At 35.5% G+C, this 18,632-nt stretch overlaps 1 protein-coding gene across 1 annotated transcript; it reads left to right on the top strand.

Moving 5' to 3' along the window:
- Positions 1-13,222: 13,222 nt before the first annotated feature.
- On the top strand, positions 13,223-14,179 carry LOC105771092 (probable carboxylesterase 9). The gene has a single exon (XM_012592498.2). It carries the CDS (start codon positions 13,223-13,225, stop codon positions 14,177-14,179), a length of 957 nt encoding a protein of 318 aa, XP_012447952.1.
- The last annotated feature ends 4,453 nt before the right edge of the window (positions 14,180-18,632 follow it).

Below are 18,632 nucleotides of genomic sequence, written 5' to 3'. Positions count from 1 at the left end.
ATGCCAAATAATTAATAATAATTTATATTTCTCTTTTTGATAAAATTTACACTTTAATCCTTCAACTCTTTTAGAATTTACATTTAAGTCCTTTTTCAACATTCTCACATTAAATTTACATGTTATTATATTTATAAGGTATGTTTTTATCTAAAATTATTTAGATATATATAATATTGTTTATATATAACTAATATTATTTTGCCTTTGTTGATTGACTCTTAATTTGATTGGCATTGATATTGTTGCCAATGTAGGAGAACGTAAATTTTGAGTTCGCTGAAGTACATTATGCTCTTATTTATGAGTTGGGAAAGGGCCAATAAAAAATGATGGATGTGATGTGCGTAAAATATTTAAATTTCAATTGGAGTTGTTATCCAAACATGTAGTAGCTATTACAATGGTGGATTTTTTTTGCTGGTACTAGCTTGTATAAGTATTAATTTGTTTGATATATCATTTTAAATTTATCGTTGGTTTTAAAAAATATTTTATATATGTATATAAAAATATTTATAAATATTAAATAATGAGATTAAATAAATCTCACATATAAAATATTTATTTATTATATAGAATATTTTTAATAAACTTTATAAATATAATCCATCATTAAACAAATTCAAAATAAATAATCAAAAATTATTTCATAAATTAAACAATAAAATCATACTATACTAATCATATAACAATTCATAATTTAATAAGTCCAAATAAATAATTATAATTATATTTTTAAATTAATTTATTTTGTACCTATTGATATGGGGGAAATCAACCTATATACATTGATATGATCAACATCGATTAAATTTTGCACAGGAATAAAACTAAAAATTTATTTTTCCAATTCACTACTGAAAGGGGTAAGATAATGAAATTGAGTACCTTTATCCAAGCACATTATCAATCGAGCTAGAGACGTGGGTTTAGGTTTCAAATTGAAGTTGGTACTCAAACACATCATGGCGTATTTGCCCACCCAAAAATAGCCATTGTACAAGCCCATTTTTTGCCCGGACCCATTACCAAAATTAAATAACCCAATACCCAAAAACACTAACCCAGCAAACAAACTCAAACCAGGCCCATTACCCAAAACCAACTCAAACTAACAAACCCTAGCCCAAAACCCATAACAGAAAAAACAAAACCATTTCAAACCCTAGGTGCGCCGCACCTAGGGTCTTCTAGCCCGACGCCGCCACCATTCTGTCACCGCCACCGTTCTGACGCCGCGCCGCACATCACCTCAGCCATCTGCTTCAATCACCGCAACTTGCACCTGCAAACAACAAAGAAAAGAACAACAAAGAAACAGGCTATAAAAGCCGAAACAGATATGTAATCCAGGGGTGGGGGGTTTTTTTTCTTTTCTTTCTTGTAACATTTTCAAGGAAATAAAAGCAAAAAAAAAAAATCAAAAGGTGGTTTTTTTTTCTTTCATTTTTTTCGCATCTCTACTTTTTCTTTATACTCGTTCATATTATTTTTATACATATATACATACATATATATACTAAATACAGCTTATATTTGCGAAAAATATAAAAAAAAGATAAAAATTTTACCATTTTGAGTGGCCGGCGTGATGCCGGCGCGATGGTGATGTGGTGGGCCGACGATCCCCAAAGGCCGGATGTAGGAGAGAAGGAAGGAAGGATTTTTTGGTTTTTTTTTGGAGAAAATAGTGGTTGAAATGGTTTTTTGGAAGAAAAATAGGGTTTAAATACCCTGAACAAAATGGCGCCGTTTTACCTTTAGGGATCAGGTGCCAAACGACGCCGTTTTGGCCCTGACCTGCGCGGTGACCCGACCCAGAGGGGAAGATCCGCGTGTTTTCTTAAAATGGTTTATTTACGCGCGCAGTCCCTCCTGTTTTTCAAAGCATTACAATTTGGTCCTATTTTGTTATTTTCTTTTCTTTTGATTTAGCCCTAAGATTTTACTTTTGTTTCATTTTAGTCCATTGAGGCGCTGCGTTTTAGAACTTTGGGTTTATTTTCTGTTTCGGTCCTTCCCTTTTTACGCGCCCCGCAATTGGATCCTTTTCGTTTTCCTTTATTTCGGATTGGCCCTATATGTTTTATTTCATTTCGATTTAATCCCTTTTTTAGCATTTTTTATTATTTAGTCAATTTTTGTTAACTTTATTATTATTATTATTATTGTTATTATTATTATTATTATCATTATTATTATTATTAATATCAATATTATTATTATTATTATTATATTTCCATTAATAATTACTTATATTTTAAATATATGTGCCGTATTATATTATAATAAATGTATATAAGTGCTTATATATATATATATTTCATATAATTTATTTAATATATATATTACTTTTATATATATTTATTTACATATATCTATGTACTCATTTTCTTCACGAATATATATACATGCTCATTTTTATTTTATTTTAATGACTTTAAAATATACATATACATATTTTTCATATTTTATAATTTTCTTATATCTTCCTTTATTTTTTATGTATTTATTTATATGTCCATTTTATGCTATAATTTATTTATTTATTTATTTATTTGCTATGATATATGTATGATTGATTTATTATTCGTCTTTGTTCATTTTTTATTTACATAATCATGTTTATTATTTCATCATGCATATAAATATCATACTTCAAAAAAAGGAAAATATTTCTAATTGAGGCAATGTTTTGCGTTTGGAAATTCGAGAAAATATGCCCTAAGGTCTTTGGGTGTCGATTTTCTCGTTTAACCAAATGGCTTAATATCCTTTTAAAATTTTAAAATAAGGCAACGTTTTACGTTTGAAAATTCGAGAAAACATGCCCTAAGGTGCTGGGTGTCGATTGTTCTTGTTCAACCAAATGGCTTAATATCCTTTTCAAAAATCTTAAAATAAGGCAATGTTTTGCGTTTGGAAATTCGAGAAAACATGCTCTAAGGTGCTGGGTGTCGATTTTCCTCGTTTAACCAAATAGTTAAATATCCTTTCAAAAAATTTCAAAATAAGGTAATGTTTTGCGTTTGGAAATTCGAGGAACGTACCCTAAGGTGCTGGGTTTCGATTTCTTGATTAACCAAATTGCCAAATATCCTCTTGAATTTTAATCCATGCCATTCGTGTTTTTTTAAGGATCGTATTTTAAATCTCTTTAAAGTTTTCAGTTTTTCGACACTAAGACATTAAGTAATCAACTAGGTACCAATTTTGGGCGTATCGAGGGTGCTAATCCTTCCTCGTGCATAATTGACTCCCGAACCCGTTTTCTGAATTGCGTGGACCAAACTTGTTGTTTTAATAAAATCAAATCATTTATTTAAAACAACCACTTTTTAAGGTGACCCAATCACACCTTATCAAAAAGGATTGGTGGCGACTCCCATTTTCATTTTCATTTTCCAAAACCCAAGTCGACCCCGTTTTCATCCAAAAAATGGTGTCAACAGCTTGGCGACTCCGCTGGGGATTGTAAATAAGAGAGTCAAGCCACGAGTTGATTATTTCTTGTCTTTTTGTCGAAAATTGAAAATTTGATTTAAATATACGATCCTCTCATTGCATTTCACTTGTTTTGAGTTATAGTTTTCATCATGTTTTGTATTTTAAATTTTTATCTCTGCATTGCATTGAATGAGCGTTGGTCACACCTTTTAAGTGGGAGTGAGAAACTAGTCCTTCGTGAGGTTTTCACCTCCGTGCAGGATAGTGAATCACTTTCGGGATACATCCGTACCTATGTCTTCGTGAGATTTTCATCTCCGTGCAGCCATAGGGAAATGTATTCCCCTAAACCGAACTCGGTCTGTATGGGTGAAGATCGAGGAATCTGCTGGTTCGGGTACCTTATCTTTAGAGCCAAACCTCATATAGTGGACTTAGGAACTTAGCCTAGATAGAGCCACTCCAAACCCCTAGTAGTCACCCGATTAGGTACTTTCCGTTTTCCTTGTTTATTTTTGTACTAACCCTTCTTATTGTGCTTTGATTATGATTGCATCGCATCTGCATCTTAGGAAAGAAATATTGATTCAAGTCCAATTACTAAATTAGAAAGCTTGTCATGGAATACGGATTCCTTGATAAAGTGGAAAACAATACAACTTCCTAAATATATTCTGAGAAACACAAGAAGGGCGATGGAAGAGTTCATGATCTTTACATCGTGGCTTAAGGGTTCGAGACGATTGTCCAAAAGCCTTCGACAAGCTGACGAGCCTTATGAAGATGGGCAGATGATGGATCGCGACCAAGATCAAGAAAATGAGCTAGCAATGGCATCTATTGGCGAGATTACCTCAAACATGCGGATGAAGAAAAGACTGATGTTATTTCTTGGAATATGAGGGTGAGGTCGTACATGTATCCGTTTTATTTAAGGGAATTTGCTTTCTAGAAAAGTTTCCTAAATGTAATTGAATCAGAATCAATGTCTCTTTAGGCATTCATTTCATGCAATTGCATTACATTGCTTCATATGCATTAGATTTTCACGAAGTGACCCTAATTAGGTAAAATTATTTCAGAAAGTCTGGAAAACCAACATTTTTGCGGTACCCGAATAGAAACTAAGGAATGGACCAAAGGTTGGAGAGATTAGAGTGAATGCAGATACAGATGCTAGAGCAATTGGCCAAATTTCAACAAGATGTGAAGGATCAGATGCTAGAAGTCTAGAGAAATCTGATGAGCCAGTTAACCTAGTTGTTGGATATAAGGTTGGGAAAAGGAAAAAACCCAGTGGTCCACTTTGGGAATGATAGTGAAGGTCCTGCATATCTTCCAGACTTTACTCCAACCGACATCCAAGCACAACCAAACACATATCCACAAAGGGTAACTGTCAACATCCAGACCAATACCTCGACACCGATGAATTTCGCGACAGGTTCAGGTTCCAATCTGAGGGGCAATCTAACTAATTCTGCTGTCTTTGATGATTTAGCGGGAACAAAACAGGCAAGGGTAGAGTTCTCAAAACAATTCGAAGATCATTACAAACGGAAAGGGCAAGAATGGAACTCCCAAAACAATACTTCAAAGGTCTCGAGGAAGAGGAAAAATGAGGTAAGCAATGCGGGTAGGCATAATGAGGGTTATTCAAAGCCGATTCCGCAGTCACAAAAAGTCGGTTATTTACCGCCATCGATATCCCCAAGACATGAATCTGGCACTAAGCAAAGAATTAAGAAGTCTCAATTTACACCAATCCCAATGTCGTACCAGGAGCTGTATCAGAGTTTATTTGACGCACATGTTGTCTCCCCTTTCTACTTGAAACCTTTACAACCTCCGTACCCCAAATGGTATGACATAAATGCGCAATGTGACTATTATGCGGGAATTACGGGGAATTTTATAGAAAACTGCACTACCTTTAAAAAGCTGGTCGAAAGGTTTATCAATATGGGCATCATCAAATTTGAGGATTCACTCAGTACAGAAAACCCGCTGCTTAATCATACGGATAATGAAAAGAATACGATGAATGAAGAGATGTTGGGAAACGTTCACATCAATGCCGAATACGAAGAAGCAACCGGAGAAGAGATCTTATTAGATGTTCGCCCTTATAAACTTAGAAGTGTTCTAAAGGAACCCCTGTAGTATTTAGAGCTTACTCAGAGTAATATTCAAAACACACTTGTTGCTTTTAGCCTAGAGGCAACAAGAAGTCTTTTGTGAAATAGGCTCATATCTGAACGTCATTATTTTAATGGAATGCATCTTTGCGATCTTTTGAACCAATATTCTTGCATTTCTTGAATGATTATTTTTATTATTTTATCCAAATTATTCTTTCATTCATTCATAATCATACTGTGCAGATAATTATTCTTAAATTCATACATTCTTTGTATATTCTCTTATACCTACAATAGGTCTCTGGATATCAACGACATGAATGACACTGCTACAGACTTAGAATCTCCTTTTGAGCAAGACATGTGTTTAGAGGGATCTCACGCCTTTGAAGATGACATAGATTGTAGCCTATCTCTGGACTTCTTGAGGATGGTAGAATAAGAGGATAAACAGATCTTACCTCTCAAGGAATCATTAGAAATTGTGTGCTTGGTGAAGACTAAAATTGACCTAACCACAAGAGACGAAGCAAAACCTTGTTGAGTTACCTCTAGAGTTCAAAGATGTCTTTGTATGATCATACCAGGGTATGCCTTGATTCTTATAATAAAACCTGCACAACAGCACGATATCAGAAATTTACAATGCGAACGATGCAATTTTTTACCGGGGCAATGCCTCTCTCGTTGAGTCAGCATAGCTTTGCCCATTTGAAGTCGAGTTTCCATCCCTTCAAGATGTTGTTGGATTTTATCTTGATTAAAGAGGAACATCCAAATTTTTCTGTCGTAGTTGCGTCCCAAAAGGGCTCTATGAAAGAAATCTGGTACCAAAGAAGGTTTCTCACATACAAGATGAAAGTGGAAGATCTTATGTGGAAGACTTTAGAATAACATTGATTCTCGTCGAAAAGCATGACCAGGACTTGCATAATCTCATGAGTTCAAAAAAAAATCAAAAAAATCAAAAAAAATAAAAAAAAATCAAAGTCAAAATAGGGAAAAAAAGAAGAAAAAGAAGAGAAAAATGAGAGGTTAAGGCGAAAACTCGCAAAAGGCGCTTTGACCAAAGGTGGATCTGAGTTAAAAACCCGAAAAAGGGCGACTCAAATTTTGAGCGAAATAGGGCATAGACATCACCATTATCGAAGACTTCTAATGGGCATTACTTCATTTTTTTTGAGAGGCTACTTCATGGATCAATGTCATCCTATACCGATACAGAATTTCAGAGGGATGGTATTGGAAAATGCATTGAACTTAAATGATAGCACGGTAACTGAGGTCTGAAATTAATTCAGAAGTAGACACCACGTTTTGTCACCGAATTACCTAGAGGTGAACAAGGACTGACATGAGAAATTACCATTTGCCCTCTTTGTTTGTCGAACATCTGTACTGGGGCAACACCTCTCTTTTTGGTTTACAGGATTGAGGTAGTTTTACCTATTAAAATCCCCTCATTGCTTGTTGGAAGGATCCAATCGCGATGTGATCAGTTGGCCCTAGCAAAAGGGTTAAAAGCTATTCATCAGGGTCGGATGTACCATAAATAAATAATATGAGCCCATAATAAACAGGCTCGTCTCAGAGAATTTCACGAGAGGGCTGGATGTTGAAAAAGATTCTTCCTTAACAAAAGGATTCTAAAGGGAAATGAATGCCAAATCAGGAATGTCCCTATGTGGTAAAGAAGACCATTTTCAGAGGAGTACTGATCCTGAGTGAGATTGCCAATCCTATAAACTCGGATCCAGTTAAGAAACACTTCATTTAAAGAAGAAGGAAGGACCAAGGTGAAAACTTGCAAATGGCACTTTGAGTAAAAAAAGATGAAAAATGAAAGAATGAAAAAGTAAAAATAGAGAGGCTAAGGGGAAAACCCGCAAAGGGCACCTTAGGCCAAAGGGGATTTGAGTTGAAAACCCGAAGGGCGGCTCAAATATTGATCAGAATGGGGCATGAAGTGATTAGATTGGGGCATGTGGTGATCTTGCTATACCTAAAAGGGTAAGGCGACATCTTGGGGCACCGACAGAGTCCTGTAGATCTCCTAAACACATGGTCTTTAGAAAGTTTGTACAGAAAAATTCAAGCTGCGATATCTAGGGCACCTAGTCTTTATACTATTGTTGTTGTTCTTGAAATACTTCATTCTTTTTCAAGATACATGTTCCCAATTAATTCTCTTTTTATCCTTGATAATTTATCCACTTTGGGCCATGCTCTCAAATCAATTCTATCTTATCCATCGTTATGTTCTTTTTGCAAGCATGTTGTATTGGAATAATGATTAATGGACTAATAAAACTTTCACAAGGGAAGTTTTGCATATTACTCTAAAAGTTTCTAAATAATACAGGAACCTGAAACAGGACTATTGTTTAGAACACACCAAGTTTAAAGGTTGAAATATCTAAGAAGGAAGAGTCTAAATAAAGACCATCCTTTTGGATTTTGTCATCAAAAAATTGATTGAACAACATGACAAGATGCCGTCTTGGTGACAAAGCTTCAATGAACAAACAAGCAATGATCACCGAGTGATAAGTAAAGGTTTTCTTGGAGAATAAAATTTTGCAATTGTGCATGAGCATTTGGTATGACACCTTGGGAATGAGGTAAAGGACCAAAGAGCTTCACATTCTGTATCCTGAAATTGCGATAGGAAAAGATTGAGAAAAGCCATATCTTTCTACCCTTGGGTTACAGTGGGAGATTCATGGTACAAATTTTATGTCCCAGTTGATTAAACTTTGACGTTCACAGTAGGGGGCAATCAGATTAAGTGTTTCTTTGGATATGCCAGTCGAGTAAAAATGCGTTGTAGCACGTCAGTGATAAAGCCTTAATAAGCTTTTGCGTGATGATAACCTAAGCATTAAGGAATCATTTTCGTGACATTTTGCATTCATTCAAATGTCATTCATACACATATAGTTAGGAGCATTTGATTCGTTATGATCATGTCATCCTAATCACTAGGCACAATTAGGTTAATAAAATAGAACATACAGGTCATGTTCCCCAGAGAACAGATCAACGAAGTTAAAGATCTTGCCTCTCTCGGTTGTGATGGAGCTGGTTGAAGATAAAAGATCTTGCCTTCCTGTATTGACAGCGAAGCAGGTCGAAGACACAAACCTTGCCTCTCTCGGTTGTGATGGAGCTGGTTGAAGATAAAAGATCTTGCCTTCCTGCATTGACAGCGAAGCAGGTCGAAGACACAAACCTCACCTCTCTCCGTTGTGATGGAGCTGGTTGAAGACAAAAGATCTTGCCTTCCTGCATTGATAGCGAAGCAGGTCGAAGACACAAACCTTGCCTCTCTCGGTTGTGATGGAGCTGGTTGAAGACAAAAGATCTTGCCTTCCTGCATTGACAGTGAAGCAGGTCGAAGACACAAACCTTGCCTCTCTCGGTTGTGATGGAGCTGGTTGAAGATAATAGATCTTGCCTTCCTGCATTGACAGCGAAGTAGGTCGAAGACATAAACCTTGCCTCTCTCGGTTGTGATGGAGCTGGTTGAAGACAGCAGATCTTGCCTTCCTGCATTGACAGCGAAGCAGGTCAAAGACACAAACCTTGCCTCTCTCGGTTATGGTGGAGCTGATTGAATATAGCAGATCTTGCCTTCCTGCGTTAACAACGAAGCAGATTGAAAACAAAACCTTGTCTCCATCGGTTGTAGTGGAGCTGATTGAAGATAGCAGATCTTGCCTTCCTGCATTAACAACAGAGCAGATCGAAAATAAAGCCTTGCCTCCATCGGTTGCAGTGAAGCTGATTAAAATGAAGGATCTTATCTCTCTGAAGTTACAGTAGAGTAGATCGCACTAGGTCTTATTTCCCTGAGATTACAGTGGAACAAACCGAAGAATTTCAGATCTTATCTCCCTGAGATTACAGCGGAGCAGATTGAAGATAGTAATCCTATCTCCCTGAGATTACAGTGGAGCGGATTAAAACCAATGATCTTATCTCTCCGGGTTACAGAGAGTAGATCGCACTGTGTCTTATTTCCCGAGATTACAAAGGAATGCATCAAGAATTTCAGATCTTATCTCCCGATATTACAATGAGCAGATTGAAGTTAGTAATCCTATCTCCCGAGATTACAAGTGGAGTGGATTAAAATAAAGGATCTTATCTCTAAAGTTACAGAGAGAAGATCGATCGACGTCTTATCTCCCGAGATTACAATGAGCAGATTGAAGCTAGTAATCCTATCTCCCGAGATTACAGTGGAGCGGATTAAAATAAAGGATCTTATCTCTCCGGGTTACTGAGAGAAGATCGATCGTCTTATCTCCCGAGATTACAATGAGCAGATTGAAGCTAGTAATCCTATCTCCTTGAGATTACAGAGAGCGGATTAAAACAAAGGATCTTATCTCTCCGGGTTATAGTAGAGTAGATCGCATCGGTTTTACCTCTCGTGGTTACAGTGGAGTACATTGAAGCGATAATTCTATCTCCCGACGCTATGAGTGGGTCAAGCGCCAATGCCTATACCTCGAAGTTGCGATTGAAGTTACAAGTCTTATCTCCCTGACGTTGCAGTAGGACAGACTAAAACCACCAAATCTCGTCCCCCTAAAGTTGCTGCAAAGAAGATTGAAACTACAAGTCGAATCTTGTTGAAGTGCAGTGGAGTGGATTGAAGCGTCAAAACACAGTAGACTGGAATAAGGCTACCTGAAGAAGAGAAGCGTCAAGAGAAGTTGAGACTCGACGAGCCCGGGCAAAATTGGGTTTTCTTAGTCTTTGCTCTGTTATCGTTACACGACAACGAGCAAAGAGGGGCAGCTGTACAAGCCCATTTTTTGCCCGGGCCCATTACCAAAATTAAATAACCCAATACCCAAAAACACTAACCCAGCAAACAAACCCAAACCAGGCCCATTACCCAAAACCAACTCAAACTAACAAACCCTAGCCCAAAACCCAGAACAGAAAAAACAAAACAATTTCAAACCCTAGGTGCGCCGCACCTAGGGTCTTCTAGCCCGGCGCCGCCACCATTCTGTCGCTGCCACCGTTCTGACGCCGCGTCGCACGTCACCTCAGCCATCTGCTTCAATCACCGCAACTTGCACCTGCAAACAACAAAGAAAAGAACAGCAAACAAACAGGCTATAAAAGCCGAAACAGATATGTAATCTAGGGATGGGGGTTTTTTTTTCTTTTCTTTCTTGTAACATTTTCAAGGAAATAAAAGCAAAAAAAAATCAAAAGGTGGTTTTTTTTCTTTCATTTTTTTCGCATCTCTATTTTTTCTTTATACTCGTTCATATTATTTTTATACATATATACATACATATATATACTAAATACGCTTTATATTTGCGAAAAATATAAAAAAGATAAAATTTTACCATTTTGAGTGGTGGCGTGATGCTGCTGCTGATGGTGATGTGGTGGGCCGACGATCCCCAAAGGCCGGATGTAGGAGAGAAGGAAGGAAGGGATTTTTTGGTTTTTTTGGAGAAAATAGTGGTTGAAATGGTTTTTTGGAAGAAAAATAGGGTTTAAATACCCTGAACAAAACGACGCCGTTCTGGCCCTAACCCGCGCGGTGACCCGACCCAGAGGGGAAGATCCGCGTGTTTTCTTAAAATGGTTTATTTACGCGCGCAGTCCCTCCTGTTTTTCAAAGCATTACAATTTGGTCCTATTTTGTTATTTTCTTTTATTTTGATTTAGCCCTAAGATTTTACTTTTGTTTCAATTTAGCCCATTGAGGCGCTGCGTTTTAGAACTTTGGGTTTATTTTCTGTTTCGGTCCTTCCCTTTTTATGCGCACCGCAATTGGATCCTTTTCGTTTTCCTTTATTTCGGATTGACCCTATATGTTTTATTTCATTTCGATTTAATCCCTTTTTTAGCATTTTTTATTATTTAGTCAATTTTTGTTAACTTTATTATTTTAATGTTACCATTATTATTATTATTATTATTATTATTATTATTATTATTATTATTATTATTATTATCATCTTTATTATTATTATTATTAATATCAATATTATTATTATTATTATTATTATATTTCCATTAATAATTACTTATATTTTAAATATATGTGCCGTATTATATTATAATAAATGTATATAAGTGCTTATATATATATATATATATTTCATATAATTTATTTAATATATATATTACTTTTATATATATTTATTTACATATATCTATGTACTCATTTTCTTCACGAATATATATACATGCTCATTTTTTATTTTATTTTAATGACTTTAAAATATACATATACATATACATATTTTTCATATTTTATAATTTTCTTATATCTTCCTTTATTTTTTATGTATTTATTTATATGTCTATTTTATGCTATAATTTGTTTATTTATTTATTTGCTATGATATATGTATGATTGATTTATTATTCGCTTTTTGTTCATTTTTTATTTACATAATCATGTTTATTATTCCATCATGCATATAAATATCATACTTCAAAAAAGGAAAATATTTCTAATTGAGGCAATGTTTTGCGTTTGGAAATTCGAGAAAATATGCCCTAAGGTCTTTGGGTGTCGATTTTCTCGTTTAACCAAATGGCTTAATATCCTTTTAAAAATTTTAAAATAAGGCAACGTTTTGCGTTTGAAAATTCGAGAAAACATGCCCTAAGGTGCTGGGTGTCGATTGTTCTTGTTCAACCAAATGGCTTAATATCCTTTTTAAAAATCTTAAAATAAGGCAATGTTTTGCGTTTGGAAATTCGAGAAAACATGCTCTAAGGTGCTGGGTGTCGATTTTTCTCGTTTAACCAAATAGTTAAATATCCTTTCAAAAATTTTCAAAATAAGGTAATATTTTGCGTTTGGAAATTCGAGGAACGTACCCTAAGGTGCTGGGTTTCGATTTCTTGTTTAACCAAATTGTCAAATATCCTCTTGAATTTTAATCCATGCCATTCGTGTTTTTTTTAAGGATCGTATTTTAAATCTCTTTAAAGTTTTCAGTTTTTCGACACTAAGACATTAAGTAATCAACTAGGTACTAATTTTGGGCGTATCGAGGGTGCTAATCCTTCCTCGTGCGTAACCGACTCCCGAACCCGTTTTCTGAATTGCGTGGACCAAACTTGTTGTTTTAATAAAATCAAATTATTTATTAAAAATAACCACTTTTCAAAGTGACCCAATCACACCTTATCAAAAAGGATTGGTGGCGACTCCCATTTTCGTTTTCATTTTTCAAAACCCAAGTCGACTCCGTTTTCATCCAAAAAATAGTGTCAATAGCCATGATTAGATGACTTGCTTGATTCTCCCAATAGAGCTCAAGCATTACCTTTTCAAGCAAACCCATGAAGTGAACTTTTTCGTCAACAAGAACAAATGGAAGTATTCAAAATAAGAGCTTGAAATAAAGCAACGAACGTAAAAAAGTCAACAACTCTAAGTTTGCCTCAAAGAATCCTAATCTTAAGAGTAAAAATTAGTTCCAAGCATCAAATAATCCGGGTGTTTAAGGAATTCTGTTATCGCAAATTTCTAACAGCGACAAAGGCAGCCTTTTGAATGGGTCATATGCCACGAACAAGTATCGCAATTTAACTATCTTCTTCGAATTTACACCACAAATCTCACCATAACAATGTCGAAATTCGACCCATACCAGCACCTCAGTATACGTCCCAACCCAGACGGTACCATCACTCGCTTAACCAACTTCCCCAGCACCGAAGCCAACCCCGACATAATTCCAGGTATCCCCACTGTTTCTAAAGATGTCACCGTCAACGAAGAAACAAAGGTCTGGGCACGCATTTTCCGCCCCAATAAATTGCCATCTAATGACAACACTGTTGTACGATTACCCATCGTTTTCTACTTCCATGGTGGTGGCTTCACTTTATTCAGCGTTTCCAATATCACAACTCATCAACCTTGCTCTACCATTGCCAGTGAAACACCCGCCATTGTCGTAGCAGTGGAGCATCGTCTTGCCCCCGAGCACAGGCTCCCGACGCAGTATGAAGATGCCATTGACACGATCCTGTGGGTGAAGAAACAGGTTTTGGACCCTCAAGGAGAAAGATGGCTAAGAGATTACGGGGATTTCACAAGATGTTACCTTGGTGGGCGTGGCAGCGGTGGCAATATTGCGTTTCATGCTGCTATAAAAGCTGCAGATCGTGATATAAAGCCTTTAAATATTAATGGTATATTTTTAAACCAACCAATGTTTGGGGGGAAAGAAAGACTGCCATCAGAGTTGAAATATGCAACGGATCAGTTGATACCATTGCCTGTACTTGATCTCTTGTGGGAGTTAGCATTGCCTAAGGCAACAGACCGTGACCACCGATATTGTAATCCAATGCAGGATGCAGTGTACAAGAGTAAGGTCAGTTCGTTAGGGCGGTGTTTGGTGATTTCATTCGACATGGATCCAATGTTTGATAGGGTGCAAGCATTCGTGCAAATGTTGGTGGCTGAAAAGGTTCAAGTTGATGCACGTTTCGATATTGTCGGCTTCCATAACATCGATATCGTGGATACACAAAGAGCTCAGGCCATTTTGAATATTATTAAGGAATTTATCATTTGAAATTACAAGCTGAACTCATCATCTAAAATCCATTCTTCACAAGGGATTCCACTTTTCTATTTAGTTTGTTATATATACATATGTTAGTGGTGTTAGTGTCTTTTCATTAGAAGTGGGTTACTTTTGATAAGTCATTGTTTCATGTTATTGATAATTGCGAAGTAAACGAAATTAAATCATGTTCTCTTTTTGTTGATCATGGGCAAGTTACTGGCGTGATATTTTTTTTTCTTTTGTATGGTTTTATGTATATAATTTTAGGGTTTATTGCAATGATTAATGAATCGTTTTCAGTTCATTCTTCTTTCAATTCTTATTTTTATTTCATACCTTTTGCTTTCTTAAATTTTACTTGAATTGCTACATTGTTTCTGTTTGCACATAGCGCTATACAACAACAGGGATTGAATGAATTCAAGCAGACATGATCTATATAATCTGGAGAGATGGAGCTGAAAAGTTGATCCCAGAATTTAGTTACGGTCCTCGTGTTTGAGAAAACATTATCGTATGCAAGGGCGAAGCCAGAACAATTTTTTAGGAACGAATGAAATTTTAATTTTTTATAGTCTATATCTTTATAATTTTTAAAGAATTAAATCGAGTTTTTATAATTTTAGGGAGGTTAAAGTGTAATTTTATTGCTACTAATTTAAAATTTTAAAAAAAATTTAAAAGTTTAAATGACAAGTTTCAATTTCAGGGAGGGTCGGAGCCTTGCCAACCCCTGATTTGCCTCTGACCGTAGGAACAGGGTATGTAAAATATATCATACATTTCAGCATAGTAAAAAAAGATTAAAAAAAGAGAGAGAGATTAAAAGAAGAGAAAGAAAGGAGGAGGGAAAGAGAAATTTTAAACTTTTGTATTTTAAAGCAACATTTGGATTTTTCGATCACCTATTATGTGAGCTTTAAGGTTTTGTTATTTTAATTGATGCATGCCAAAAGAAATCCAAAATCCTAAGCTTGTATTCATTTCTATGAAACCCTTATACAAGGAAGCTCTATAGAAAATCGACGTACCTTCTTATATTTCACACTTCATTAAGGTTGAAATGGACACACCTCAACGATTGAAAGTGTCAACATTTTTACTCTTAATTAATTTAGTGATTTCATCGTAATTGTAATTTCCGAATATTTCCTCATGGTTTTTTAATATTCTTTAGATGATATCCTCAATTTTTTTTACATATAAAGCAAAATGCGTGAGTAGATATTAGTTCACTAATTACCTCAACATTAACTAATATTAATGTACATTACATAGTTGGATTGTAATATAAAAATATAATTTATATGAGTAGGTAATCTAAATGGTATATAGTCTATAGGGTTAGATTGAGCAAATGACACATGTTGGGACTAGTATGCCATATATAAATCCAATTAAAAAGTCCAATTTATTTTGACAAATTAAAAAAAAAACCGTTATGTACATTAACATGATGTATACATATTAAAGTTGTAACACCCATCATGTGTCCCAACATCCGGTACAGATGGGAGATACTACTGGAGTAAGTACATAAATGAATATTGAGGGAAATAGTTTGTAAAAGAAAATTTTGAAAATAAGGGACCAAATTAAAATATAAATAAAATTTGGAGAGCCATTTGTAGTAAATTACATAAATATATAATGATGGATGACAAACAAAATAAACAAATAGATGCCTAGTAAAAAAAATAAGAGAACAGTTTTAAATAATAATAATAAAATAAATAAATAATAGGCTAACAAGTAAATACATAAGGAATTAAAAGGAGTAAAGGACCCAATTGTCACTCAAATAAAATTAACGGGATAAATAAAGATAAAAGATAAACAAAGGGACTAATTCAAAATGCGCAAAAAGGACGAGGGATTAAATAATAAATTATTCCCAGTCCCCAAAGTACACCGTTTCATAGGGGACCAAAATGAGACGAAGGCAAAATTGCAGAGAAAAAAAGAAAGCAGGATTAAATTGAAAATGGGCGAAAAAGCAGAAGGATCAACCGTGAAAATAACCCATTGGTAAAAATGTGCGGATCCTCTTAAAGGGGGGTCAAAAATTGGGTTAGGCCAAAACGACGCCATTTTGGGGATATTGTAATCAGCCCTAAAACGACGTCATTTTATAGGGCCTATTTAAGCTGAGTTTTTTTAAAAAAAAATCATTCTGCACCTTTCGTAAAAAAAATGAGAGCTCTCTCTTTGCTCTCTCACCCTCTTCCCCTCCATCCATGGCTCTGGCCGTCGACCACCGTGGCGGCCATCGATCACCGGTGACGCTGAAAGTTAAAAAGCCCCTTTTTTTTCTTTTTTTCGAATAGAACCTAAATTTGAGGCTAAAATACCAAAAAAAATAAAAAAATAGAAACTTTTGACCCCTCTTTTAGCCAATTTCGACGTCGGAGAAAGTTTCCGACGAATATGCGAAACGACTTAGGTGAGTTTCCTTCTTTTCTTTTTATTTTTTATTTTTTTGCATCTAAAATATAAGAGATTTAAGAGAAAAATAAAAAAAAATAAAAAACAGCAGAGGAATCACCTTTTTAAAAAATTTTATTCTATTTTTTTATTGATATTTTTGTGTTCGAAAAGGAAGAAGAAATACAAACTGACTGCCATGGCTTTTATAGCCAAATTACAAGATTCGGTTTTTGTCTTCTTGTTTTATGTTTATTTTTTCTTTGTTGTCCCCTTTTTGCTTACATGTTCTTCTTGCTTTGTAGGTGACAGAGGCTAACGGTGATGGTGGCAGAGGCGTGCGAAGAGGGGCACCAATGTGGCATGCGGCTAGGGTTAGATTAGGGTGTCAGTTTTTATTGAAACTGAGTTTAGGTTGTGGGTCATTTAGGCTTTAGGGTTTTCTGATTTGGGCTTGTATTTGGGTCTGCTAGATTTAATGTAATTTGGGTTTGTAACTGTTGTAAATGGACTTTTGATATTTGGACTTGTTTATTTATTTTTTTGGTTTTATTTATTATTTGGTCTTGGGCTTGGGTGAAATTGGGTCATTACAGCTGCCCCTCTTTGCTCGTTGCCATGTAACGAGAATGGAGCAAAGACTTTTAAAAAGGACTAATTTTGTCTGGTGTTACCGAATCTTGACTTCTTGGTGCTCATCTTCTTCTAGTAGACTTGTTCTAACCCACTGCCACTTCAAGGAGATGAGACTTGATGTTTTAGTCTGCTTCACTACAACTTCAGGGAGATAAGACTTGCTATGGTAGATTTAATCCAATTTACTGCAACCTCAGAGGTATAAGATTCATTGTTTTAATCTGCTCCACTGCAACTTCAGGGAGATAGGATTAGTAGCTTCAATCTGCTCCACTGCAATTTTAGGGAGATAAGATTGGTATCTTCAACCTGCTCCACTGCAACTTCAAGGAGATAAGGTTTGATATGATCTGCTCTACTGCAACTTCAGAGAGATAATATCTGCAATTTATAGTTTCAATCTGTTCCACTACAACTTCAGGGAAATAAGATTCGCTATCTTCAGTCTGCTCCACTGCAACTTCAAGGAGATAAGACTTGTAACTTCAACCTGCTCCACTGCAACTTCAGGGAGATAAGGTTTGATATGATCTTCAATCCACCCTAATGCAACTTCAAGGGTATAGGATTAGTGGCTTCATTGACCTGTTCTCTAGGGAACATGACCTGTAGAATCCATTCTATGGACCTATTTATGCCTAGTAATTAGGATGTCATGATCAGAATGAATCGAATGCTCCTAACTAGATGTGTATGAATAATATTTGCATGAATACAGAATGTCATTTTTCAAGAATGATCCTTTTTTAATGCTTAGGTTTTCAATGCTCTTTGTTCATCAATGTTCTATCACTAACGCATTACCCTGCCTTCTTGTTCAGCTGGTATTTCTAACAGAAAACCCGAAAAAATAACCATAATTTAGACTATTCTTTCTCAAATGTTTCCAACCCTGAGGTTTGGTTAGTTCTAAATAATAGTCCTGTTTCAGGTCCTCGTACTATTAGAAGCTTTCAGAGTAATATGCAGAACTCCTTTTGCTTGAATATTATCAGTCCATTAATCGTTATTTCAATGAAAAATGCTCGAAAAAGATTATCACAATGGACAAGATGAAATTTTATTGAAAGTAAATCTCAAAATGAATAAATTAATAAAGATAGCAAATTTTGCTAAGATACGAAATGAATAAGATGAAAATAGGTGCCCTAGATATTGTAGCATGAACGTTCTCTACACAAAACTTCTCGAGGACCTTTTGAACTTGATACGTGTTTAGAAGTCCCAGAAGACTTTATTGATGCCCTAAGATGTAGCATCCCTCTTTCTTGCTAATTCAGGCATAGTAAGACTACCGCATGCCCCACATTCGATCAAAAATTTGTATTTCCCCTTCTTGGGTTTTCAATTCAAAACCCTTTTGGTCTCAATGTGCCCTTTGTGGGTTTTCACCTTGGCC

The sequence above is a fragment of the Gossypium raimondii genome, chromosome 7, assembly GCF_025698545.1.
Source record: "Gossypium raimondii isolate GPD5lz chromosome 7, ASM2569854v1, whole genome shotgun sequence".
Taxonomy (NCBI): domain Eukaryota; kingdom Viridiplantae; phylum Streptophyta; class Magnoliopsida; order Malvales; family Malvaceae; genus Gossypium; species Gossypium raimondii.
This window is presented reverse-complemented; position numbering and strand designations above follow the sequence as displayed.

Excerpts from the sequence above, each read along its gene's own strand:
- LOC105771092 (XM_012592498.2), top strand. The coding sequence starts at position 13,223 with ATGTCGAAATTCGACCCATACCAGCACCTCAGTATACGTCCCAACCCA.